This window comes from Anarrhichthys ocellatus, unplaced genomic scaffold (genome assembly GCF_004355925.1).
Source record: "Anarrhichthys ocellatus isolate YVR2014 unplaced genomic scaffold, GSC_Weel_1.0 scaffold2, whole genome shotgun sequence".
Classification (NCBI taxonomy): Eukaryota; Metazoa; Chordata; class Actinopteri; order Perciformes; family Anarhichadidae; genus Anarrhichthys; species Anarrhichthys ocellatus.
Window position 1 is genome coordinate 14,096,820 of NW_022280032.1, and position 26,535 is coordinate 14,123,354.

The 26,535-nt window shown below is 43.7% G+C and overlaps 1 protein-coding gene across 6 annotated transcripts in view; it reads right to left on the bottom strand.

Moving 5' to 3' along the window:
- The window catches only part of LOC116388513 (protein BANP), a 223,354-nt gene that overhangs the window by 182,289 nt on the left and 14,530 nt on the right, over positions 1-26,535 (bottom strand). For 3 of the 6 annotated variants that reach the window (XM_031856482.1, XM_031856500.1, XM_031856473.1), the window contains exon 1: positions 4,641-9,009. Coding sequence is in view for 1 of the 6 variants with exons in the window: in XM_031856513.1 (XP_031712373.1) it covers positions 9,015-9,131; positions 12,728-12,868; positions 25,288-25,332 (303 nt within the window). In the remaining 5 variants the exon portion in view is untranslated. Of the gene's footprint in view, positions 1-4,640; positions 9,132-12,727; positions 12,869-25,287; positions 25,333-26,535 lie in introns of those variants that run through there. The other 3 variants (XR_004213075.1, XM_031856513.1, XM_031856491.1) reach the window with 3 other exon arrangements.

Sequence of the window (26,535 nt, forward strand, 5' to 3'; positions counted from 1 at the left end):
GCTGCAGCTGCGGTGGTCGCGAATGCTAAAACTCGGGCATGGGAGGAGTTCGGGGAGGCCATGGAGAAGGACTTTCGGTTGGCCTCAAGGAGGTTCTGGCAAACCATCTGACGACTCAGGAAGGGAAAGCAGGGCTTACCCCAGGCTGTTCTCAGCAGGGGGTGGGGGGGGAAACTGCTGACCCGGACAGGGGACATCGTCGGGCAGTGGAAAGAGCACTTTGAGGAACTCCTAAACCCGACCAACATGTCCTCTGCAGAGGAGGCAGCACCTGAAGATCTAGGGGGAGGCTCACCCATATCCCTGGCAGAGGCCGCTGAGGTAGTCAAAAGCTCCTCGGTGGCAAGGCGCCGGGGGTGGATGAGATCCGCCCTGAGATGCTGAAAGCGCTGGACATAGTTGGGCTGTCCTGGCTGACACGCCTCTTCAATGTTGCATGGGGGTCGGGATCAGTGCCCATGGACTGGCAGACCGGGGTGGTGGTTCCCATTTTCAAAAAGGGGGACCGGAGAGTGTGCTCGAATTACCGGGGTATCACACTACTCAGCCTCCCGGGGAAGGCTTATGCCAGGGTGCTGGAAAGGAGGCTCCGACCGTTTGTCGAACCTCAGATTCAAGAGGAGCAATGCGGATTCCATCCCGGCCGTGGAACAGTGGACCAGCTCTTTACCCTCGCAAGACTACTGGAGGGGTTCTGGGAGTTTGCCCAACCAGTCTACATGTGCTTTGTGGACTTGGAGAAGGCTTTCGTCCGGGTCCCTCGGGGGTTCTTGTGGGGGGTGCTGCGGGAGTATGGGGTGCCGGACCCATTACAACGGGCAATCCAGTCTCTGTACGACTGCAGTAGGAGCTGTGTCCACATTCTCGGCAATAAGTCAGACACGTTCCCGGTGGGTGTTGGCCTCCGCCAGGGCTGCCCTTTGTCTCCGGTCCTGTTCGTGACTTTCATGGACAGGATATCTAGGCGCAGCCGGGGGGTGGAGAACGTCAGGTTCGGGGGTCTCGGGATCGCCTCTCTGCTGTTTGCAGATGATGTGGTCCTGTTAGCCTCCTCGGATCGTGACCTCTAACATTCACTGGGGCGGTTTGCAGCTGAGTGTGAAGCGGCGGGGATGAGAGTTAGCACCTCCAAATCTGAGGCCATGGTGCTCTGCCGGAAACCGGTGGATTGCTCCCTCCAGGTGGGGACGGAGTGCCTACCTCAAGCGAAGGAGTTCAAGTATCTCGGGGTCTTGTTCACGAGTGAGGGTAAGATGGTGCGGGAGATCGGGATCCCCCAGAATGAGCTGGAACATGTTGCCGGTGAGAGGGAAGTCTGGGTCAGCCTGCTTGGCCTGTTGCCACCGCGACCCGACCCCGGATAAGCGGAGGAAAATGGATGGATGGATGGAGAGCCATTGTTAGTAGTATCACCTGTTCTTATACCACTGAGTCATGCTGTGAGAAAGGCCTATAGAGTGCTGCAGGGATGACGGATTTTTCAACCCGGAAATTAGCATCGATATAGTTTCCTGGACAAAAGGCCAGTGGGATGTTTCCATTGATTTTGGGATTATAGCAGGAAATAAACTCTGTGGCAAACAAACGGTTTCATGATCTTTGAAGCGTCAATGCAATCGGCAGAAGTAAAAAGCTAGCGTTAGGCTATAAACTAACTACAGTACGGTCACCACATCACCACCACCACGAGCCTGAGAAGACCGTGAGTTGTGCGATGACGTTTAATGTCCCCAAAAACATAAACTAATTTCGCCACTTGTCAGCAACCTTCGAAATTTACAAAAGGCGTATTTACTGACATATTTTACGTCAACAAACATCTCTTAAGCTTGTGTTAAGCACAGACCTGACCTTATTTCAGGAATCTAACCAAAAACCCATTGACTTTGAGATGAGGGAAACAGAAGTGCAGAAATGTTATGGCATTTCCGGGTTGTAGGACTGTAGGATATGTTCAAGGGTTTCATTTGAAATGTTTCATTTTTAAAAGATTTCTTACTTCTGAAATATGAAAAGGAATGTTGGCCTACTCATACCCTCCGCTGTTTCTAGCACATCATCAGTTTTTTTGGACTTTCTAAAGAGACTATTTCTGCGGTAAAGATGCTACCAGTCTTCAGCAATTTAATTCCTCCTTGGCAGCAAATTACATGGACCGGCTAAAAAACATTCCAGTAGATCCAACTGAGTTTACTGGAGACTGACAGACAGAAACCTGCTAGCCTAGCAACGATAAAGCTACAAACAACCCATAATACAACGCTCTTAAAGAAACTGGATCACTCTGAGCTGGTACTCACACCGTTAAGAGTGACGTCTACTCCTTGTAATACATAGTATGACCTCGCCTTTTTCAAACATAATTGAAATAGAAAGACACTTTATCAGACCAATGCAATATGAAAGAAATATAACCAGACTTCCTTCTTGTGAGCATACTCAAATATCTCATTTTTATCTGTTGCTCCCACTCTCCTGCAACATCTCTCCTCTCACTTTCAACTCTACACTATCACAAAAGATAAGAAACAATTTATTTATATAAAATATACACACTGAGCTGGCCCAAAGATACGAGTTAAGAAGCAGAAAATGACAATATCAATTGATCATGTCTTTGACAACCCAAAGGGAATGAAATTCCCCCCCCCCCAATGGATGATGAAATTACTTTCGAGCATTTTTAATGTTAGTTAGCTGACGATGACTGCAGCTAACTTGACAGAGAATTTTAATGTTCAATTTGCTTTCATGCAAGTATTTGTGTGCTAAACATCCGTCAACTGTTAAGCAAACATCTGTCATCAGTGGTATACACAGGTTTTGTGACGGTTGCTGGAAACTGGAAATCAAGTTGTAATCTCAAGCTGTCCTCCTCTTCTTCCCCATCTCCTTGTGTAATTCTTTCACCCCATTAAAATCTGTTTTAACCCACCTTTCCATCCAAACATTCTCTCGTACACTCCCTAACCCACTGCAATGTCAGGAAAAAAAGGTCTTTATCACCTCCTAGCACTTTTGCTTGAGTCATACATGCTGACTCAGTCCAATTATGCCGATCTCTCCATGTCTTGGCCTTCTATGAATGTGAAAACGTATCATCTCTCTATTTCGCTGTCATTCAGTCTGTCGAGCCAGAGACATGTTTAAAAAAAAACAAAAAACTTAACAGTGGCTTTTCTGTCTCTTGTCCTCGAGTGACTTTGGTAGCAGGCTGGGATCAGGTGAGCCAGCAAATGGCTTGGCCTGCGACTCTGCTCAAAGTACAGGGCACTTACCCCAGAATCAGACAAGCAGACTTTCTGCTGTATGCTAATATACTAATTAGAGGCAAGGAGCTCATTTTATGAAGCCTCATAAACACAATAAAAGCCAGCTCGCTCCCCCGCATACACTCAAACAAACTTAAATAAATGTGAGCCAGTCAGCCCGTGCACACACAGATGCTCTCGATTGCTGATAATGTATGAACATGACCGGTGATGGTGGGACGCAGTGTCAGACACTGGTGTTGTTCAACAGATCCAGAAACCTCCGAGTCCGTGTTTTCCTGGGCTGACCTCTTGGTACGGTTGGACTGGAGGAAAACATGCTTTGAGTTATCAACCATTTATGGCTCCAGACAAAGCCTCGTACCGCAATGCCACATCTGGCATAATTATATATATATATATATATATATATAACCATAACAAAGATAAGAGGAGTTAAATCAAACACAGCCTGTCTCAGAGCACTTACACTTCGGCTCAATAAAAAGCAAATTGGAGTTTCTTTTCATCACGTGAGAGCTTTCTGGAGTTAACAAACAAGCAGTCGTTCTCCCATGGAATAAGGGTCGGCCTCGCTCCAAACTGGACGACCTCTCTTAGTCCCCCTAATGTCTCAGAAAACAAAGAGCCCTTCTGGCAAGTTAAAGCTCACAAAGTGTGAACAAAAATACACTGCAAGATGCAGTCATTTCCGCCACCGACCTCTACTGTGAGAACAATACACGTCTTTCAAACTAAGTCAAGTTATCCATCCCCTGATGCTTTATTTATACAGACGTTATCAATCTGGATTTTTCAGTGAGTTGCCACCCTGCCATTTTCCAAAAAGCATTCTGCGATAAGGACATACCTGAGGCAAAAGACACACAGTGTCTGTATTCCAGGTATTGACAACCAGGTCAGTGTACCTCCTGCAAAATGTAGCTTACTATTCATCCTCAACCTGCAAAAGGATGGTACTGTATGCACGTCCTCCCAGGAATTGTGTTATATGCAAAGAGGCAGTGGTGATCTTATTAAGTTCCCTGCAGCTTACAGTAAACCGTAGGCTCTCAATAATTATAATGGGATTCAATGCAAAATATGTCATAGTCATTTTTAACAGACCCCAGTGTACATTGTAAAGATGCCTCTGGTTCAGACACTTAATATCTGCAAGTAGGATTGATGTGTATGGCACTGTGGCTAAAAAAAAAAAAAAAAAAAAAAGGGGCATGGCCTCCTATCTAAGACATGATCTCTTGCAACCCACCCACATTTACACAACACACACACACACACACACACACACACACACAACAGAATAACATCTCCTTCAAATAAATCAAATCATGTCTTGTTTGGAAGTTATAAGTCAGGCTCCCATACCTCTTAAGCTTTGTATAGGTTTCCCAAAGGAGGGCAACAGTCAATGACGTTGCATGGAAGACATGGAACTAATGCGGAGACTTTTCCGCATTTAACTCATTGCCGATAAGATATGAAGTGTAATCTTCAAACGCGTCCACTTAGGCATCATGCACATGCGTCATTGTTCGCATTAAGACTGTTGGTAAGCTGTCAGCTGAGGGAACATTGTGTGCCGGAGAACTGTGAAAAGTCCGCCACAACACTAGGACCCAGCTGGGTTGGTTTAAATGTTCAAAATCCAAGCAAAGAGAGCAGCGGGGACCAGGAAGCACCTCGCGATCCCCGTCGAAAGTACCCTCTTCACGTCATGACGTCTTAAGTTCACCTGCAGTTCATCGACGTAACGCGCATTTCAATTAACTATTAACAGACGGCCAATAAAAAGTCAACTTACCGTCAACGCAAAGCTGGAAGCATTCAATCAAAATATCCGCGCTGTCAGCTTAAACAGTTTGTTTCTTTATCAAACTCGTTGACCAGGAAGCATTTTGTAGCCGTTGTGTGGATGAGTGCGTACCCCTCCTCTCTCACATCTGGTCCCTAAACTGAAGGGAGTACCTCCCATCCAGCTTCAGCTTCAGCTGCGAACCCTGTCCTCACTTTTTAATACTTCTTCTCATGAGTCGAGGAATTCCCTGCTGGTTCCTATTTATTCATCATTTATATCTTTGACGCCTCCGTTAATAGACACTAAATGCATCGGAATGTATATAATTGTCGACTTCACGGTTAATGAAAATTACGAGGGCGCTAATGAGGAGAGGAGAGGAGAGTCTATGATGTATTCACACAAACATGTAGTCCTTGCAACAGATCTAGGATACGGATATACGAGTACACAATGTACAGTATTTACATCCTTGTACTCTTCTGGTAACAATAATCAAAGAACTAACATGTTTTGTTTTCTGAACTATTTACTTGTGTGGTTGATAACTAATACAGGTACTTAAAACAGTACTGTTACAGTAAGCTGCCCTGTCAACAAAAAAAAGAAGATACTTTACAAATAGTTTGGTAGTGTAAAAGACAGTTTTAGTCAAATACTCAAAAGGGAGTCTTAGTTGTGGGGGGAGCTAAAAATAACAACATTCTTGGTAGCTGATTTATATTTTTGGAAGAAATATAAATCTTCCAGTAAATTATTAATTAGACCCGAAAGCATTCTTGGAATAATAAATCCTGATTTACTGTACAATGCATTCCCATGTATACTGAGTTATTGGAAGATGCCTGTAGTTTTCAAATCACTGGATTTTCTTCTTTTCATTCTTAGATAACCTCCTGGTTCTCCCTTCTTTAGTTTCTGTTATAGTATGTGTACTGCTGATATTTAATATGCAGTACAGTAATTGCAATATAAACTAATATATCAAGTCAAATGCAAAGCAAAACTAAATAAAATAGAATTACTGCCTTGTGGTTGTATTACATCCATGTCTGTCCAGACTCATAACATGTTGTAAAGACTTTGAAGGAAGTTAATCAAATGTGTTATTTTCATTATTGGATGAAATGGAAGTTATCACTATATTGACAATCATGATTGCAGTGAATCATTTCCAGTGGAAAACATGCCGTTTGTCACATGGTGCAACAACAATCACCTGAAACTCTACAGCGAAGGCGATGAGCTGGTGGTGGACTACCGGACAACCCTGTCCTGGTTGTCATCCAGGAAGAGGTAATGAAGAGGTCGGACTCATGCAAGTATCTTGGAGACCAAATCAATAAAAAACTGGACTGGTACCACAACACTGAAGCCGTCTTCACGAAGGGACAAAGGACGTTTATACAATTCCTTCTCTAGGCAATAGTATGATAGAAGGAAGTCACCTTTACCTTTGATCATCAACATCTAATCAGTTCATCCTTGAGTCCAAGTGGACGTTTGTGCCAATTTTGGAAGGAATTCCCTCAATGGATGCCCAAGAGAGATCTTCCAAGCCAAACACGCATCTAGAATCCCCATCATTGTACGTCTCTGAAGCTAAATACTCTGCGCTCACATGCAACAGGAAACAATCGGACAACAGAGATGTTTCTGAAGTCAAAGTTTGCGTGCCTCTCTTGTGACCTTTTTAAAAGTGTACAATATAGACTGTGACATCCCTGTTCCGGTGTAATCTGTCCGCCGGTACGTGACAAATAAAGTCTGGCTGTGCGGAGCTTTGTTTCCCCCCCCCCCCCCCAAGCGTCGCTGATTTATGATCTAAAGAGACGCATGTTTGGACATTTTCGCTCCAACAGATATCTGCACTCATATTTACACATCCTGAGATAACTCGGCCAGCCTTGTAAAAATAAGTTTGCAGCCGGAGTAAAAGCCGGGCGGGCAGCAGCAGCGCTCGCACGTCGAAGCCGATGCCAGCTGAGCCGCCCGTCTCACTGCAGGAGAACACAGAGCTGCTGAGAGAAGGAAAGGGAAAGACACACCGTCCATCACTCCGCTCCTTCTCCTCAAACACGCAGCCTGCTTCCAAAACAATCTCATCTCTCCATCATTCATCTCTGTTTCCACCAGGTTATCTCAGAGGCAGCCAGAGAGAGGGGCCGTCGCCACGGTAACCACTCGGCTCCTGGACGGAGCCTCGGGTTGTAAAAGTGAAGAGCCAAGTCGGTTCCCCTTCCAAGTCCATGATTTAATGGAGGGGTCAGGACGGGGGACGGGGGGAGACAGTTGTCCACGCACGCCAACGTTTTAACTCAGCTACATCAAGATTATTTTTAAAAGGACAGACCCATCTCTCTATGCCACTAAGTGTATAATGGACTTTAACACAGCTGGCCAAAGGGAGAAAGAGGAAAAACACGAGTTGAGTGGGAGAAGAAGAGTACTAAGAGAGTGGAATGAATAAAGCAGGTCAGAGACAGCAACAACAGACTGGAGGGAAACAAGAGGAAGCAGCCAAGGCCGGGCTATTGTTCCATCAAGTTCATTTTGTCGCCTGGTTCCTCCAACTCCAAAATACAGCATTACATCACACCGAGTATGGGAAACTTCCTTAAACCAACACAGAGCCGCAGAGTGTCTCGCTTATCTCTTTTATTGTTGTCTGCAGAGATGTTCATCATTAGTGGAGCATCCCAACACAAGAAAAAACAGAACCATGCATTGGGCACAGAGTGGAGTTTAAAGAAATGTAATTACAGTCCAGACACTTCTATAATGAGGCAAACATAATTCATTTGTCTTTGGACAAAAACCTTGTTGAGGCCGCATGTAACAGCTTAGCTTACATGATTGCTGACAACACAGTATCCTGTGGACATGATACATATTTACTTCAGAGACAAGACCTCAAAACCAAACCATCATTTCACACTCTCTTCAATTATCTATTTGTCGTGGATGAAAGCAGAGTCGTGTCTCGGACATCTTTGATGACCCGGGTTGGAAATGACGCGAAAACACAGAGAGAAACCAAAATAAAAACATACTTTTATGGCAACCACCAACATGTTTTATTCACATGAATGTATCTTTTCACAGAGACAAAACTGGGGTGAATAAACAACTTCAAGGTTTCCTTGGTTTTTCTACAAGCATCTTGTCCTGCCTACCCACTGGCACCAGCTCTTCTATTACATGGTCTTCTACCTCCAAATCAAAGCTCCCCCAAAAATGTCAGCATGTTAGAATTAGATAAATCAAACAGACAAACAATGCTGTGTGGCTAAAGCAGTATGAAAACAAGAAGAGCGAAGTAGAGGAACGCTCACAGCCGGGAGACACAGTACGGTGCGAATCACGGAGAGTGGAACCAAATCAATCACAACCGAGAGAGGCTGTGCTCAGCTACACCTACAGTCCACCGTAACAACACGAGGAGAACAGGAGCACAGGACTGGCTGTGTGAGGTGGGATTTACCTCATGGGGGATTTGGGATGAGACAATGTGGCTCAACTCCAAATAACTCCACTGTTTTCCAAGTTGCTGTAAACGTGTGTTGATGAGGTGGCAGGGTGATGGTCTGCGTGAGCAGCATCCTCCCTGGATACACAATAATCCCACTGTGTGTCCTTGCCGTGGGCCAGGACCGTCTCGTGATGACAACACCAGAAAGAACACAGCTGATTTTTGGGAATATCATGATCTTTTCAAGTTTCTAAGATCATTTCCACATTGAGACATCTGGTTGGCGATGAGAGATTGCAAGGGGGAAAAAGAAAAAGCTTCTTCCCTGTGTTTCATCAGTAACCTTCAGTGTTTATTAAAAATGCTTTCCGACCGAGTTGCTTGTCAGACTGTGTGCATTCATCGACCTCTGAGACTCGTCGGGCCGTGCTGTGCAGCAGGGTTCTGGGCTGTGTTGGACCAGAAGTGGTTCTCAGGTGGCCACGGAGGTAACGATCTGGACCACCTCGCCGTTCTCTCCCTGGATGGCCCCCTGGATGGCCTCTTTCACCTCCAGGTCCGCCTGCAGGGCCGGGGCCAGCTCAGCAGCCTGCGACACATGAAAGAGAGGGGGGGGGGGGGGAGAAGAGGCGATAATTGGTAAGAGTCTTTGAGATCTGTGTGTTTCCTGGGAACCAACAGATGCGGGCGAACCACACTATAGCCCCCTCCCCATGTGTCATTAGGGGAGATAACCGCAGTGCACGGACAATAGATAGAAGGAGCGGAGGAATGACAAAGAGAGAGAGATTAGGGGAGAGATGTATCAGAGAGAAGAAAGAGGAAGACGGTTGGTGGAGCGACAGGTGAAGAGAGACTTGACAAGTGTTGAGCTATTTGTATTTTAATGCTCTCTGGCTGTCTCTACGGTCGGTGTCAGACAGAGCGAGGTATTGTGTTGGTAAAAAAAAATTTAAAAAAACCTGAAAAGATGAGAGCTTCATGACTCGGTCCTGGATGAGGGCCATGAAGAATGACTCACTCCTTCCTCAGATGCGTGGCAGAGGTTCCCTCAAACACACCTGCAGCATTTAATCCTCCCTCCCCAGCATGCTGTCACTAGACAACAGCATTGACTGGAGCACAGCTGCACCGCAGCAGCACATGAGGCGGACACGCTGTTACCGCTGGCGGTGAAGGGGCTAAGTGAAACTCATACGGATCAATGTTTTTCATTGAGAACTTGAAACATCGGACATGTTGAACTGTCAAGCCTGGTTCCCCATTTGGAACTACTCCCAGATAATAGATGCATTGCGTTGGGGATAAACCGGGCTATTGGGGCTCTGCAGCCCTAGCTTTGGACCCGAGCGGGAGATAAACAATGTTGCATCTAAAGATTAGCACCAACGCGCAGAGATGCCCCTTAGAATGTCCAAACATCACATTGTGTTGCCCCCCCTCCCTCCACTTCATCTAGTTTGGGTAATGGAAACTATTAAATAAAGAGAGGAAAAATGCAGAGATAAATAAATACAAAAGCCAAAGTCATTTTTCAAGAACTTGTGTAAATGCTACCATATGTCTGGAAACAGATGAGAGCAATTCACATGATTCAACATTTTCAGAAAAGAGGGAGAGAAAAAAGAAAGAAAGAGCAGCGCTAACCTTCCTCTGAACTTTGAACTGAGAGCCAGCAATGTCTACACTTAGTAACATTGAAACACAACTGTGATAATAACCCAGCCTGTAGCAGAGCGACGCTCCCTGCAGGCTACTCAACGCTGCGTCTTCATTTTCACCCTCGGTTCCAATTGTTTGCAAACATTTTGTTGATTGATCGATTATTGGTGGGATTAAACTAGGTAAAGTCCTTTAAGGCATGTTGAAAATGAAAAGAAAAGTCCTCTTGAACACACTGGATGCATCTATTGACTCAATACGTGCATCACTTTGGCACTGAAGTCGAACGAAAATCTGCTTTTGACGAGTTTAAATACAGTTTGAGCAATAAACACCACGTTGTTAACAAGTTGACTCATGCTGTCCCTTCAGCACGTCCCGGCGCCCTTAGTGAACCCAAACTCTCATTGAACAGAACGCTGATGAGTGATCAGACTTCTGCCGACTTTGTTGATTTCTGTCAAGATCCGAGTACAATCAAACATCAGGAGGACGAATCAGTGGAGTAAACAAACAGTCTGATTAAAACATGGAGAACAGACCTCGGAGTCTATCAGATTGTGTATGATCCACACGCAATATAGGATGCTATACCAGTTACCTAGACAACTACAGACAACAAAAGGACAACAAGACAGTGTCTTCCTGAGAGAGCTACAAAAAACAGCATCACTGTCTGCAGGGAGATCCACATCAGGACACATGTGAGGCTAGTATTTCACACAGCCAAAAATTATGTCAAGTTCTTTCTGTTTGTATGATAACGACACAACAAAGACTCCCATCAGGACTACAGGGGACCCACTTTAACACAGGACTTGAGGAGGAAATGTGATATTCAATATATTTTGGGGGGGAAACAAAAAAGCAGAGACAGCAATGGAAAAGTGTGGTTCTTTGATATTCCTTGCAGTGAAACAGACCACGATGCCGTGTGCCGTGTGCACCGTCCCGATTCCACATGTGGCGTCAAAAAAGCTCAATCATGAAGGGATTTTAGGCAAATCTAACAATTGCTACTCTTCTCCTTTTAACGCTCCCCTTTATTGTGTTAAATTACTGTTTTTACAAACACTCATCATAATGACTGAAAGCCGAGTGCATTTTATTTGAGCACAATTATGACAACAGGGGGAAAGCAGACCCATAATACCTGCAAGTAGTTTAGATAAATTGCACGCATATTATAACGTGACAGTAATTATGAATGAAATATTACAGGATATGTTCTGTCTCATTATGAAGCTGGTCAAACCGTTATAGCACGAAAGGAGGTGGGTGTCAGCCCAAACTACCAGAAACGTTTGGCTGCCTGTGGGAGAAGAATTATCCAAAAGAAGAAGACATGTATGGATTCCTAAAAGAGGAAAAATATATTGTTTTATATTTTAGGTGAATGGAGCTTAATTATTCAGTATAGAGAAGAAACTAAACTACTGTGTTCTATGTCATGATTTATGAAACTGTGACAGTTTTGTTTGCAATTGTTCACAGATAAAAAGGTGTTTTAAGGCTTTGTCACAATGAGCCACTGTTCTAACTGGATGGCAGTAAAGAGAGTGACTCTGCACGGGCATGGTATTCTTCTGTACCAACGATGAACAACTCTGGTGAAAAGTACGTTGCCGTTAAAAAAAAAAATCTAAAAAGGCACAAGACTGTATATGTGACTTTAAATTATAACCAAGTTTCACCACAAATTCACTACTGGAAGGTTGATGTTGGCGGCTTAGCTTTGTGGGATAGTTTCTGTATGTTGGATCAAATCTCTTTCTGTTTATGGCTTGAGGTGGTGTTGTATTTTATTGCTGGTTTGGAAAGGCAATGTTTGGAATTAGCTGTAAATGTCCCTTTGTGACTCTGTCTGGCGACTCATAAGTACAGAATAGTTACTTCCATTTGACTTTCCAGACTTATAATGGAGTCAGCAGTAAGGTACAAAGCTGAAATATGTATAACTAATGCGTTAAAACACAACCAGAAGATATACCAGAAGACGTATATTTAAGGTATTTTTAAAAGTAAACTTTCAAATCCATATTTTTGCATTTAAAAAAGATACTCCTCTAACTTCCTGGCACCTTTTCTGACTGATTGTAAACATGGAGGGCATATTTGTATAGAATTATTATATGAATGAAAATAAATGTTCCTGATTAGGAACAAGAACGCCGACTCTGCATTTCAGTTTCTCTCTCTGCGAGTCTGAAAACAAACCCTGACATCCGTTCTTCTGGCCGAGCAGCGAGCACACAGCACAGATTAATGGCATCACTGAAAGACTGATTCCTGATCTACAGTATGCATTTCAGAGGAACAGTTGTGCATTATGGATTGCTCAAAAAACAAACCCATGTAGAGGGACTGATTTAGATTAGTACCATGGTCTGTTTCAGCTCAGACAATAGAAGCATACTCCAGCACCTGGAATGCTTCCCAGTTACAAACAATCTGTGTACACGTGTGCCAGAGCCTGGGAGAGTTTCTCTATGTGTGTGTGTGTGTGTGTGTGTGTGGTTTTACCTGTACGTTAGCTGTGTGATCTGTGACGGGGGCTAGTTGGACGTACTGCACTTGGATGTCAGGAGGGAGCGGGGAGCCCTCTACGGCCGTGGCCCCCCCATCAGCTGATGCCACCGCTATGAGCTGAGCCCCACGTAGCACCTAGGACGGATAAGAAGAAACAACCATCACTGACATTTTCAGTCTCATGTATGTGCTATCTGATGTGTTTATGTTCGTTTATTGATTACAGGCATCAGGTGTTTACAAGTACAGTGTCTCACAAACACCACACTTAGTGGTAAGGAAAGAGTCATGCGGCGGCATCCGAGTGATGTAAATAAACATTTCAGTCCTGCTGTTCTCACTGCTTCTCATCCCGACCTCTGTTTATACATCGAGACAAGAACTTTATGGTCCATTCAATTCGATTAAGTTGTTTTTTTTCTAGGCTCCATAACATGATATGCTGGCTAGGATTCATTTTTGTTTGGGTTCATTTAATCTAAGTCATATTTAGACAGGAAAAATAAAATAAATTGTCAGAGAATGGAGAGTGAGACATCGCATGGGGGGGAGAGACTCTAATCTCCCACCGTGTTACCAGTCAGCCAGGCGACGGTAGAGCTCGGTGGTTCTGACGCACTAATTACAGAGAAGAGCAGCTGGAGTGTTGTAGGGTATTCCTATAGATAGACTGCAACCACAAAAGGCCCCATGTGTGTGACCTCGTACAAGTGTATGCACACACACACACACACACACACACACACACACACACGTGCTCTGGGATTAGCAAGTACTGCCGGTGACTTGGACAGCATATCTCCCATGTGACAACACATACAAATTAACATACAATCCCACTGTCAACACAGACACAGAAAAAGATGAATGGAGGGAAACAGAAATTCTGGGCCGATATCGATGTTTAAAACAACATTTTTGGCCGATGGCAGACACAGATGTTTTTGTCAGTCTTGTGGCAGAGAAACAAAGAAATCTTCATTGTCAAACTAACTCTCTGCACTGTTTTAAAGTCCTTCAGCATCTCATTACAAATTATGAAACGATCTTTAATATCCCCTTCTCTCAAATCAGAACTATATATAAAACCCCTTTTAACAGAAGTTTAAAAGTCTTTAATCAGACGGCTTTTTCAAATATACAAATAAAATGACTAAAGACATAGCCAATGTTGGTACATTAAGATGCCGTTGGTTTACAGCCTGTAGTGACCCAGCGCTGTCTTAACATGTACCAGTGTTGACTTTCCTTCTTTTCTGATATATAAAACACGATTAAATGTTGAAGTTATTAGAAACGTAAATAGGGCTACCTTTCACCTCTTGTGTTTTTCATACAGAATACAACACATTGTAATACTCCCTCACTGCCGACAAACCACATGTGCGCAGGACACCCGTTGGCCCTCTTACGTCAGGCAGGATTCGTGTGCAGCCAGCGGCTTCTTCTCCGTACCAGCAGCTGCATTAGCAGCACATGCTAGCCGCTGGTGTCAGAGTTTTACAGCACGGCATCGTGAACACAGGCCTCTGTCTGGCAGGTTTCATATGCATGTTGTCTTCGTGTGCTTTCTTTGCAATGTTATGTGAGGTCTCCAGCTCGGTCCTCTTCCAGCTGCAGTTGGTACTGGGACTGGCTGGGACATGCTCAACAGGCATTACAATTCAAGGGGAGAATATGCAAGCCTGCAGAAAAACCCAAACCTCACAAACCTCAATTACAGACGATGTTTGTTGCCCCCTAACCCTTCCAATCCCAGAGTCCCACACTGCATCCCTACCCCCAGCCCAACCTTTGCTTTGAAGTTCGGAGTTACTGACGAGCCCCAAAGGTTCAGTTAACCCCCCCCCCCCCCCCGACATGCCTTGTCACCTACGAGACTTTGCCAGTTTCACCACAAAATCTGCCGCCTCATCGCCAGAATGCGCCAGGCCCGGTCGGCCCGATGGAAGCCATTAGTGTTGGAAGTCTGTCTGACTTAACTGTTTAGAGAACCAGGACTCCTCGAGCACAGACATGGGTTGAGGCAGAGGACTGTTCGAGCTGGGTCAAATGAATCACTCGGTTTTTAGGACCCATGAAACATTCCTGATCGATTACCGCGTTAGCCTGGAGAGTTCAGTTTAAACAGTAATCAGACAGTTCAGAACAGCTCACTATATCTGGGAAAGAAGCTTATTTGCTTTCTTACAGAGCGTTAGAAGAGAAGATTGGTAACAATCTTATGTCTGTGCGCTAAGTATGAAGCTGGAGCCAGTTAGCTTAACTTAGCATAGAGACAGGGAGCAGGCGGAAACAGCTAACTTGACTCTGTTAAACTATTGTACATACTTCCAGTAAGGATCTTCCCAAAGATCCTAAATCCAGGAAAACAATGCTCAATCAGTCACGTCATTGAGGACAGTGAGAACCCACATGTATAGCCAGCTGTCAAGTGTTTGTTCATGGCAGACATCCATAGGGATCCATCCTCATCCCCGTCACTTCATCACACGGTTCTCTGATTAGGAGTTAAACGCAGCTTTTGCCAAGTGTGCATTTGTCTGCACACAAATGCACACAATGAACGTATGTGTGAAGAAACTCGAGCACGATCACATGTCTGTCCTGTAAGTGTACACTTTACCGCGGTCCGAGAGATTCTATGTTTGATACTTGAGATCATAAAGACTTGTCTAACTCAATTAGATTCTCAACCTCCACTTGCGAGCCGTTTGCATTCTCAGCTGTGAGGAGCAGTACACAGAGGCTCAGGAAAGCATTTACAGAGTTGGAACGCTTTGTGAGATCTCTGCGGCAATTACACAGGAACTTCTCGGGTCCACATCCTGTCCCACGACCGGCTCTGTCAGAGCAACTCCTCTCCGCTGTTTGGGTGTATTAATTTCATGCTTGGTATTTAAGTATGACTCAGCCGAAAAACAATCTAAAGCTAAATCTACCCTCAAGAAACGTCCACTTCACAGAAGATGGCAGGAAAGTTTACTCAGGCTTTTCTCCCCTATTGATTTGTTGTCAATAATATTGTGAGTAGTGATGATAATTATTCCTAATTCAGCAAATACCACATAATCAACACAACACAATATGTTGTTTGGCAATGACGCAAAAACAATCTCAAAATGACCTCAAGGAAACGTTTTATGAGGTAATAACTTAGTCTGCTTGAAGATTGTTAGTAGAAACTGATAAATTATACGATAAGGTCGGAAATGTTTTAGGGGGCTTTCTTGGAGAAGACACTGGGGAAACTTTACAATCTCAGTTTTCAGCTAAAAGCCGGTATGACTCACTTAAAATGCAGACTAATATATTAGATATTGGGCTCAATTTGTCAGAAACAGGGGCCATCAGCAGATCTTAAGTGGATTAGTCACTGTTGATCTTAAAATTTTAGGGACCGGGACCCTTAAATAATGAGCTGGCCGGCTGGTGAAGGGCTACGACACTGCAGAACAGTACTGGCAAGAAGAGCGCTGAACAATCAAGAGTATCTTAAATCCTCTGCAGGCTTCGCTATCTGCCACGGCCTCGAGGAAAATAGGGAAAGGAAAAAAAATAAATCTTTTTCTGATGCCGTAATGCTTTCAGTGATGGATCCAGGACACTAAGGAAACACAGCAATGTGAGAGCAAAGACACAAACATGAACAACAGCCGCGTAACTCAAAAACATTCATGATTCCAAGACTAGGACAATAACCAACTGCAGAAATAAGCCTCTGTTGCCCATCCCTTGTCTGAGGATTTTTAAATTGTATTTTTTTTTTTTTTCTCCGTTCACGTAAAACTAGTTAAACTTGAATAAAGAGGGCTTTAAGAAATGATGGGTTGTTCGGAGATGCAGCAATTGTTAACAGTCTGAGAGTAATTCATCAATAAGGAAATATGTTTCCACTAAGCACACACTATGTGCAGACTGGCATCAATTCACAGTCTCACAGGAGGTCTCAGTTAAAACTCAGCTGTGAATCAGACGATATTATGAGGGAACTGCTTAGTGTGCGTGTGTTTGTGCGAGTACGGTTTTAAAGATTTACCCTGGCTGCAATCAACGTACACTGGAATCCCCAATAACACAAGATCCTCCTTTTAGAAGAATCAAAAATCCGTACACACAATAGACAAAAAGAAGAGAGCCACACAAATGTGGTTCCTACCCTCCCACGGAGGAATAGCTCCTCTTCGTTCAGATCTGAAAACAAAACAGAAACAACCAAAACAGGGAAATTAAAAAAGAAACATTTGGACTTTGGAGTGGCTGGAACTTCCTCTCAGCCTCACAGCCGACAACAACATATACAACTGCCAACCGTGGACAGATGTGCAAGTAGAAACATTAGCTCTGGGTTGGTGGGGGGGGGGGGGAATGCTCAGGCCTGGCTGCGAATCGGCTGTAAAGATAGTCACAGACACAGCGGTGTGCTGAGTGATTGTTCGGTGTAGACTGGGAAAATGAACACTCTGGCCTTTTTTACATCTCACTGCGAGCATGAACTCTTTTTATTTTACCTCCGAGTGTGAGAACTATTCTGATTCCATGAAATGATTGAACAGACAAAAGTGAGCTTGTGATACAAATCAAAAAATGTCAGAAGCTGAAACAAAAGCCAAAGAGTATCATGCTATTTATTCCCCACTTGTGATTTGTGAATTCTATCACTTGTTGCAGTTATAGGTCCGATTTTTGACAAGCGATATTACCGTACATTACTGACGCCTCCCTCTCCCGTCCACACACTACTCGATGAAATACATCCGCGTTATAGATCTTGATGTCTTGCCAGACCCCCGACCCTGTAACCTGGCCCACTGCTTCCCATCTCCACCCACACCCTGACACTGCTTCTACACCAGAGCTCAACACCTGCATCCCATCAAACCCTCCCTCGCATCCTTTGCTCTGCAACTCCCACCAGAACACTGGGAGTCACGTTCAGACAGGACTCAGGGAGCTTTTATGACAAAACCAGCTTGACTTCAATTCTGATCCAGAACCAGCAAATCAAAAGGGGACTGATGACAAAAATAACAGCCGTTAAAGAAAAGAGCCAATCCCCTTAAAAAAAAAAAAAAAGGGAATTTCCATTGAAGGTTTTCTCTGTTCTCGGGCACCAATGAGAGCTTGGCTTGCCTAATTGACGACGGCATTTTTACAATATCTGTAAATTTCATGATTTAAGATGATGACTTTATCCTGTTTCCAATTGTCCTGTTAAATGTGGCAGAGCCAGAAGAAATGATATACACAGGTTGTAAAACTCAACTAACAAAATATCACACCGCACAAAATACCCATCTGAACAAGTAATCGAGACAGGAACTAGAAATGCACGATGACGAAGGCCAACACATTTCTTCAATGAAATGCCATTTTTTTGAAAGTGAAACATCCGATTCTATCGACGGTTCCGGCCCGTTCTTTGAAATATCCAAAACAAATGAAGATGCTTTGGGAATTCGGTTTCAAGACTAAACATGTCCGGGTGACCCCAGACTGACCTTTTAAGCGGTACACCCGGACCTCCAAACCATCTCCGCGGGTCCTGACAGCAGCACCTTTGACACACCGCAGCCATGAAGTCTCCGATATGCCTCAGAAGAACATCTGTCATCTCACATCAGTGCATCGCACACTGGAGTCTTTAACTGACTGAGACATCACATCAGACAAAACCACTTCTACAGCTGCCTGTACACGTGCCAGCACTGGTAAAAAAGAGAAAACAAAACAACGTATTCAGAGGACTCTCTGGCATAATTATTTAATAGTCACGGTAATGTTCAGAGGAATGCGTAGTCTGGATTGTATAAAACACCTTTGGTTGCAGTGTGTGTGAGCCGTTTCTTTATCATTCCCATGAAAAACAAGTTTTATTGTTCCCCCCGTGCTAGTCCATGCTGCTGTTTTATCCGCAAACACACTACTCTGCATTCACTCACGTTTTTGTGGTGCATGTGCACACAAAAATGAATAAGATGGAAATCAGAAATGTTACATGCCAGGAGTCACTGGAAAGACTGTTAACCAAGTTATGCTTATTCATATTGCGTATCAAATGTTCTGATTAAATTGTTTACATGACAGATGCATCACCGTAACCAGGCTATAATTAACCCAGAGCCCATAACAATGCACAAAGTGTTGCTTGAAGGCCTCCTGCTGTAGTTGAAACTCATGCATAATGAGCACTGTGGGCCGAGGACCGAGTGAGGCCGGGCTGCACCCCGTCCGTGCTGATGGTGAGTCATGATGAAATCCATCTAGAACATCTGTTCCCTCTTACTCACACAACACAGCGCCCCTGGGCTCTGCCTGCACAGAACAAAAAAAACAGAAACCACCACTGGGGGGGTACCCTCCTCTGCACTGTTACAAACACACACACCTACACACACATTCAGAAGGACGGTTTCCCCGATCCGTGGCCCTTTATCTCCAGGCCACGATGCCACAAGGACACAAAGCAGACTACTCCTTTGAAACCAGATCCACCACTAGACCTCTAAATCCTTGACTGCTTACGTACATCCCCCTTACTCTAAACACTGGTCATAAAACATGTTGTTTGTATCTTTTCATCTCATTTTACCCTCCTCTCGAATGACAGGAATCCCAACAACGCCTCACATACTAGAAACAACATTCTGGAGCAGAGAGAGAGAGAGAGAGAAAGAAGGACAACGGAGTCACTCGGGCTACGGGCCAGCAGAGTGATTCCAGCAAGAATCACACCCTGATTCTTCTGAGGTTAACCTTACACATTGTTCAAGCATCTGCTTTTTGTGTACACATGACAAATCAAGACTTTTACAAAGGCGAACTAACTAACAACAGACATTGAGGAGTAGATGTCACTAAATCATCTATTCCCTCTTCATTACCTCACCTAATGTTCTCCCTTTTCTTGGTTTTGGCCCTCTTCCTCTCATCCTTTCCTTCATGAACTCATTGACATGTCCTTGTCCCTCAGTGCACCGTCCCTCTTACACAATACATTGCCGGTGTTTATCCTGGTTCTGGACTGGTTCTGTGTTTACAGGTCCCGACAGCGCTGACGGAGGGACTAGTGCTGAGCTGGACTCTCTGTCCTGTGACCCGGTTCCCACAATGACCGTTAGGAGTGTCCAACAGATGCACCACAACATGTGCTGACAAGAAGGGGTGGCAGAGGTTCAATTAGGGGAAGGAAGTGAGTGGGGGGGGGGAGACTGTCTTCAGACTCTTGACCGTCACTTTTAAAGGCCCCAGATGGACGGCATTCAGGTCCATCACTGATAAATGATGCTGATGGATGACGCGATCAGTAACTTTGGCAAAGCTGTGTAGCAGACTCTTGAGATTAGCTGGATTTGTCGGACTGACACGCCAATTGGTTTACGGTTATCGGACAGTCCTGTGAAAACTGTGAGCTCACTCAATAGAGGACTTGCTAATCATCTGTATTTTTACATTATTTGTGTTTCTTTTCTCTTTTCTCTTTTCACACATATACAAAGAAGAGTGACAGCAAAGACGGGTAAGGGGAAAAGGGGGGGCATCCAAGGACATTGTTGGCCCATTGTATTTGCCTCAGCCATTTAAGCTAGTAAAAGGGCACCGCCACCTTCAATTATTTTATGTGGCACCTGTTGCCATGTGTGGTTTTCCCGATTCACAGCTTAACGAGTCTCAGTTTTCAAACATTAATGGGACAAAACATCTCTTCCAGATCGTGTCCCTTTTGGGCTTTCCTCTCCCCATTTTTTTTCTGATCTCCCCTCCTCCTCATCAGTCACTCCTTTCATCTTCCAATCCTCCATTTGGTCTGCATCATTGAAGGGTAGGATCCCAACACAGAGAGAAGCGCAGTAGATAAGAGGCTAGGACAGACAGGGAGTCAGTAAAGTTAAGTTAAGCTAGTTATTTTCTAGTTTCTTGGGTCTGCCTTCTCTTCTGTCTGCATGAGAGTGTTTTTATAGGCTTGTGGAAAGCTTTGGATCCAGTTTTGTTCCGATTTTCAGCTGGCACAGCTGCACTAAGTTTATGGCTAAGTTGGCTCAGACTGACATAGAAGCGGATACAGAAACATCTGCAGCTGAAGTACGCAGATTTGATATGTGCGTGAGCAGTTAGACGAACAAACAAAGTGAATACTGGGATATGAGACGCACACTGTGCTGTTCACTGCAGTACATCTCTGGTGACAGTATAGAGCTGGATGGGTGGACAGCGGGCAGATCAGAACCAGTTAATTTACTAACTTTTATTTTCACTACCCGTACCCATCTATAGTGGAGCGGTTAAGAAATCTGCGGAGGGAATTAATAAACCGCTTCTGTAATGAAGCATCTGGATTTAGACTCATCTTCTCAATGACACTTGAGATTTTGTTCAGGAAATGAGAGATTGAAAAATCAGTGACATCATACACATCAATATTTAGCCATTAGACATTTAAGAAAACACACATTGGTTTAAGTCTGCACTGTTATGTCTTTGTCTGAGGTTCCAAACAAAATGCCGGTCCAAGATACACCATAACAATCACGATAAAGACCTAATATGGCATTTGTGTGTGATTTATCTCCTTGAATAAGTGCTATCACTAATATCATACTTGTCTGGGCCCCGTTTCCCTCAAGTGGATTCTGGGGTTCATCAGATTTAAGAGCTGACCTAAGAGGCGTCCGCCCTCTGCTCCATGAGAATATGAGGAGCCGCTGCCACTGTAGTGTATCACTGCATGCGTGTGAAAAGCTCGACCTGCAACATGAAGTTTAAAGAATAAGTCACTGTGTTTGTTTTGGCAACGCACTCATATCATTTTACAGACCCAATCTAAGTATGAGCTAAAAAAGAACGGGAAAATAAAAGAGCTTTTTATTGGACGAGGCTCCCAGACACCGCCGAGGGAATAGAGGCCTTCCTGCTGCTTTTTTGTTCTTGCATCTGTTGGTGTCTATCTGCAAGAAACTAATGCCGATCAAATCGCCTGCCCTATAACATACAGAACAGCTGGAAGTGGTAAAGCTGATGAGAATCTGCAAAGATTTCATGTACTCTTATGTACTCTGAACGGGTATGAAAAATCTAAACCCAACTCTGAGGAATGCTGCCATCAGGCTCAGCGAGCGGGTCATTCCAGGACACGAGCAGGCATGTGTTTAAGAGTGTGTGACAGAGAAGAAGCGGGTGTGTGTGTGGCGACTACCTCAATCAAGTGAAAAAACACACACAGCAAAACGGCCAATAAAACAATAACAACAAAAAAACTCATATAAAGCAGATGCATTCACACATCGCCAACGTGCGGGCACACATATAGCCTCCGGCGCTTTGAGCCAATTGGTTGATTGAAATCTTATTCAGACTATAAAATATAGTGTCGAGTCGTGGAAAGCACATGGCTCCAGACGGTGAGCGGCTTGTAACTCCTTCTCCACCACAAATGTTGACGTATTACACAGAAGGGGTGATGACTATCTCTTCAAGTGCAGGGATGGTGCAGTAATTCCTTATGAAGTAAAGTTATTGTAAACAAAGTAATTACTTTATTGTTGCATGGCATACCGATACTAGAAAGGTAACCTTGATAAAAGCCGTCGATGTGAAACAGCAAGAATCTCCTGTAATTCAGCGGACACGTAACCCACCAAAGAGCATGTAAAGGTATTATATTACCTTCGGCCTCAGGAATATGAAATGGACGGAGAGGAAAAGTAGTCCATCAGTTTGAGTGACATTCTGTTCACCAACACCGCTTCGACACGACACAGTACTATCAACGGTGTCTTCCTGGTTTTAGCAGCGTTTACGTCATTAACTTCTCACAGATCTTAACCGAAATGTATTATCATTGTTTGGTTTTGTTTTGGAAGCCTCTCGCCGTTTCCCCGTGCCGCAGTAAACAGATGCCTCTATGAGACCCACATATGTAATAAAGACCATCAGCGAGAAGATTGGCTATTTCTACATAGCTTTTCTTACTAAGGTCATCGGGGAAACGGGGTGGCAGACTGTCACCTCGTTACTTCAATTGTTATATTATTATACAAAATAATGTATTTCTTTAAGAAAAAAACATTGTTCCTCTGGGGAAAAATCCTTTTTATTCCATTTAGCTCTCTCCAAATTGGCACTGTGGCTGCAGAAAAAAACAGCTTCCCGTTAGCGCTTTAGGTGCACGTGCAGCCATTAAAAACAATAGGTGCCCTTCAAAACACATGCAGCAGTCAGTGTGTATGGGGCTCATTAAACCCTGTTTAATCTGGTTTGATTAAGAGCTCATTAAACCCTGTTTAATAAGTCATAACTCGTTGCACATAGAAAGTAAACTATCAAAGGGAACATCAGATTACTGCTTACCATGTCATTTATTTCAATCAATACATTTGTAATTATTTAAAAAACTAATTGTAAGCTCCATGTTCTGTAATCTATGATTCCATTACTTTACAAGTAGTGATGTGGTCTTACTGCATCTTCAAACTCAGGGGGCTGCGTTGCTGGAGGCCTGATGTTTAAGGTGAGGCGATTAAACACATCTGGTGTGATTAAGACTTCCATGAGTTTTCGAGGCGCATCAGATGCCAAAACACTGTATAGCAGTTTTTATTAGGAGGATTTTTACAACTCTGGAAAAGCATCAAGGGGATCATTTTATGAACTATTTCGACAATCACAGGGTTAGCGGTAGAATGGTGTTACGAACTACAACAGCTGGAATGTAAGCTTGTAAGTATTTGATTGGCCAATGCCATGCCTTGCAATAACCACAATTGTTTAAGAGCTTACTGCAGAAGTAATATAATAAATATTGAAGGTCATTTTCTTAACTAACCTTAAATGGCCCCAACAATGAATACGTGTAGCTTCCATTCACATTGTAGAAGGGAAAAAAACCCTCTACTGGCTGTTCCATAAAAACACCTGTCCTAACAAAATAACACAAAACGATTTAACCACCAGATGGGCAGCGTGAGAAATAACTTCCTTCCCTAAAGTCGTGCTTCTTGACAAACATGATGAATTGATGAATGTGAAATGATGTCTTGGTCTGCAGGCGCCCATATGTGTCATGCAATGGTCCTACACAGGCCGGCTCTGCTTTGATCGAGACTCGCTTCGATATCAGCGGAAAGGAAAGAGAAACAGGAAGGGCTCTTGGTCCAAAACATCCAGGACAGAGAAGAAGGAGGCGAGAGGACACAGACACAGACACTTGGAGGACTCAAAAACATCTGTGAGAGATGTTTCTAATTAGTGCACCATCATAACATCAAACTGGATCGTAGTTTGGGATGCTTTTGAATGGTTAAAATTTATTACTATGGATATTCAAAATCAAAAGGGTTATACACATTTACTGAAGTGCTGAAAGATTACAGCATAAGCATTTTAAAGCTTCTGTGTTTTTGAATAAAGATTCAGACTTGATGACAACTTGTATTTCTTTAGGTGCTCTTCAGTGCACTCGAGGAAAGCTTTTATTGACGATACCACCATGAGCAGAATTACTCTGTGACTGCCAATGTCAAAATGAGGTACATTATCAGTGTACTATAGGCCGCTAGTAGCAGCATGGGCATATGTTTCTGTGAGTGGGTCTCTGTTTTGTTTATCTTGAGGTAAAAACATGCACACTCTACGGTTTCGCTCTATTCCACTGATCTACAGGTGGCGGTAATACGCCAAGAGATGTGGCAAAGCCACATCTCTGCTAGCTCGTAAACACGGATCTAAACAGTGCTAGATGCAACACGCATAACAATCTGCTCTGCAATGTTTCATGATGACGGTAGAGCTCAAAGATACACATGCGTATTGGTGAGTAACATTGAACATTGTGACGGGGCAAGAGAGGATATGAATTAGGGATGCACCGATTCTGATGCCAATATCGGGCCGATACCGACTCAAATAGCTGCTTATTCAACTCAGTTTTATATGTACGTAATATATACATTCTATACTGAAATGTTTCATTCCTGTTTAAGTTTTGAGCAGTTTGTTGCTGCATTAAAAATGATTACAATTCAGTTGTTGGTGTACAATTTATTATTTTAATAATAAATAACAATAAATGTATATCTATGTATGCATTTGTTGTATGAAGTTTTTAAGTTAAAACTAAAGTAAAGCCTGATTGACTTCCACCGAGTGAAGCATACAGCCCATTAATTAAACACTGGTATCAGATCTGTACTCGGTATCGGCCAATACACAATAAATAGAATACGTGGAATCACTGTGCCGACAGATCCAGCAAAACAATAACACGTGGTGTTATTGTTGGAAGGTATGAAGAGAGGCAGAGATACACTATCGCTACAGTTTAGTGAGGTAATTCATATCCTGATATTAAAACATTAATCAGTGGCTGACAGATTTTCTTTCAACACGAAACCACACACACATCCACCATTGCTGTTATCCTGCCCTTGTTTTTGAAGGATTTGTTGTACTTTAAGCACAAAAGTAAGAAGTGATGCAGACATGTGGTTTACCATCTACAGCATGGATTCATTAGTGTAATGTAACTCCTAATCAGTACATTGTGAACGTGTTCTTACCTGTCCATCCTGACCAACATGTACCTGGTGGATCTGGAGATTTCCCTGAAATAGAGGAGTGACACGTCACGTCAAAGACCTGATGCCATATTAAACACACATAATCACTTACATGGAGTCATAAAAATGATACATCTTGCCCATTTCTCTGCCCTTCTATTCACACTAACCTGTATGGACAACAGATTACTAAAACCTGCATTGTTCCGAGGTGATTGCAGCCATTAAAAGGCGGTAAACCCTCTAAATGGAAAGTGTGCAGTGTGACGGCGTCAAGATATCTGAGAAGAATCAGAAGTGTCTTTGCAGGTTTCTGAGCATTCAGGGTTTGGCAGAGGAGTTTTTATACATGGTGACATAAGAGTGAGCGGTGGAGGCGATGTCTTTGTGTATACGTCAACGATTGTGTGATTTCCAACGACATAAAAGATTTAGTAAACAACAATAGAAATCCAGTCACAAAGGCACGAGCCAATCGCTGCCTAATCAGGACGCAACGACCGTCGTAAAGTCTCTGAACACCCACAGTGACGTTTACAAGACCACATAAGAGAGGACATCATAGAAGCCATATTTAGCCAGCCCCAAACTTTTAGTTGTTTTCTGTTGTTAATTGTATTTCATGTATATATATCAAATGCGGTCAGAGCTACCATATGGCCAAAGAGCAGTGTAATCTCTCAAATAGCTCATTTCCTTTTCAAGCACGCTAAAACCGATGACTTTGATGAAGGGGGCCCGCTCCTAATGAAAACATATTGTAAGAGTGGCATTTGGGAGAAGGGGGATTTCGTTGCTAAGCTTTGAACTCCAGAAAACAAACAATATGATGGAATAGGAAGGGGAGAGGAGGAAAAAATAACTGGGCTCGGCCACAAAGAGCAGGAAAGGCTTTAGAGCTTTGCTGCCTCCAGTTCACTCCGTCTCACTCGATCGTGTACTTCTCCATCCGAGTGTCCTTTAGCACCACTGAACAGGAAATGAGAAAAACACTCGGGCGAGGTGTCAATTGCTTTTTGCATAAATATCAAGCTGTCGTGCATGTGTATGTGTGTGTACACAGACCGGGGCCTTGTAATAAATCTCTCTTCCACATCTTCGAAATATCACTATCAATGATGCTGATGTGGAAATTCCTCTCCAGCAGTCGGTGTGGTTTGGAATTTGAGTTTTGATTTTCACTGGCAGGCTGTGTGTGTGCATGCAGAGCGCATGTCTGGTGGGGAGGGGGGGGGGGGGGGGGGGGGG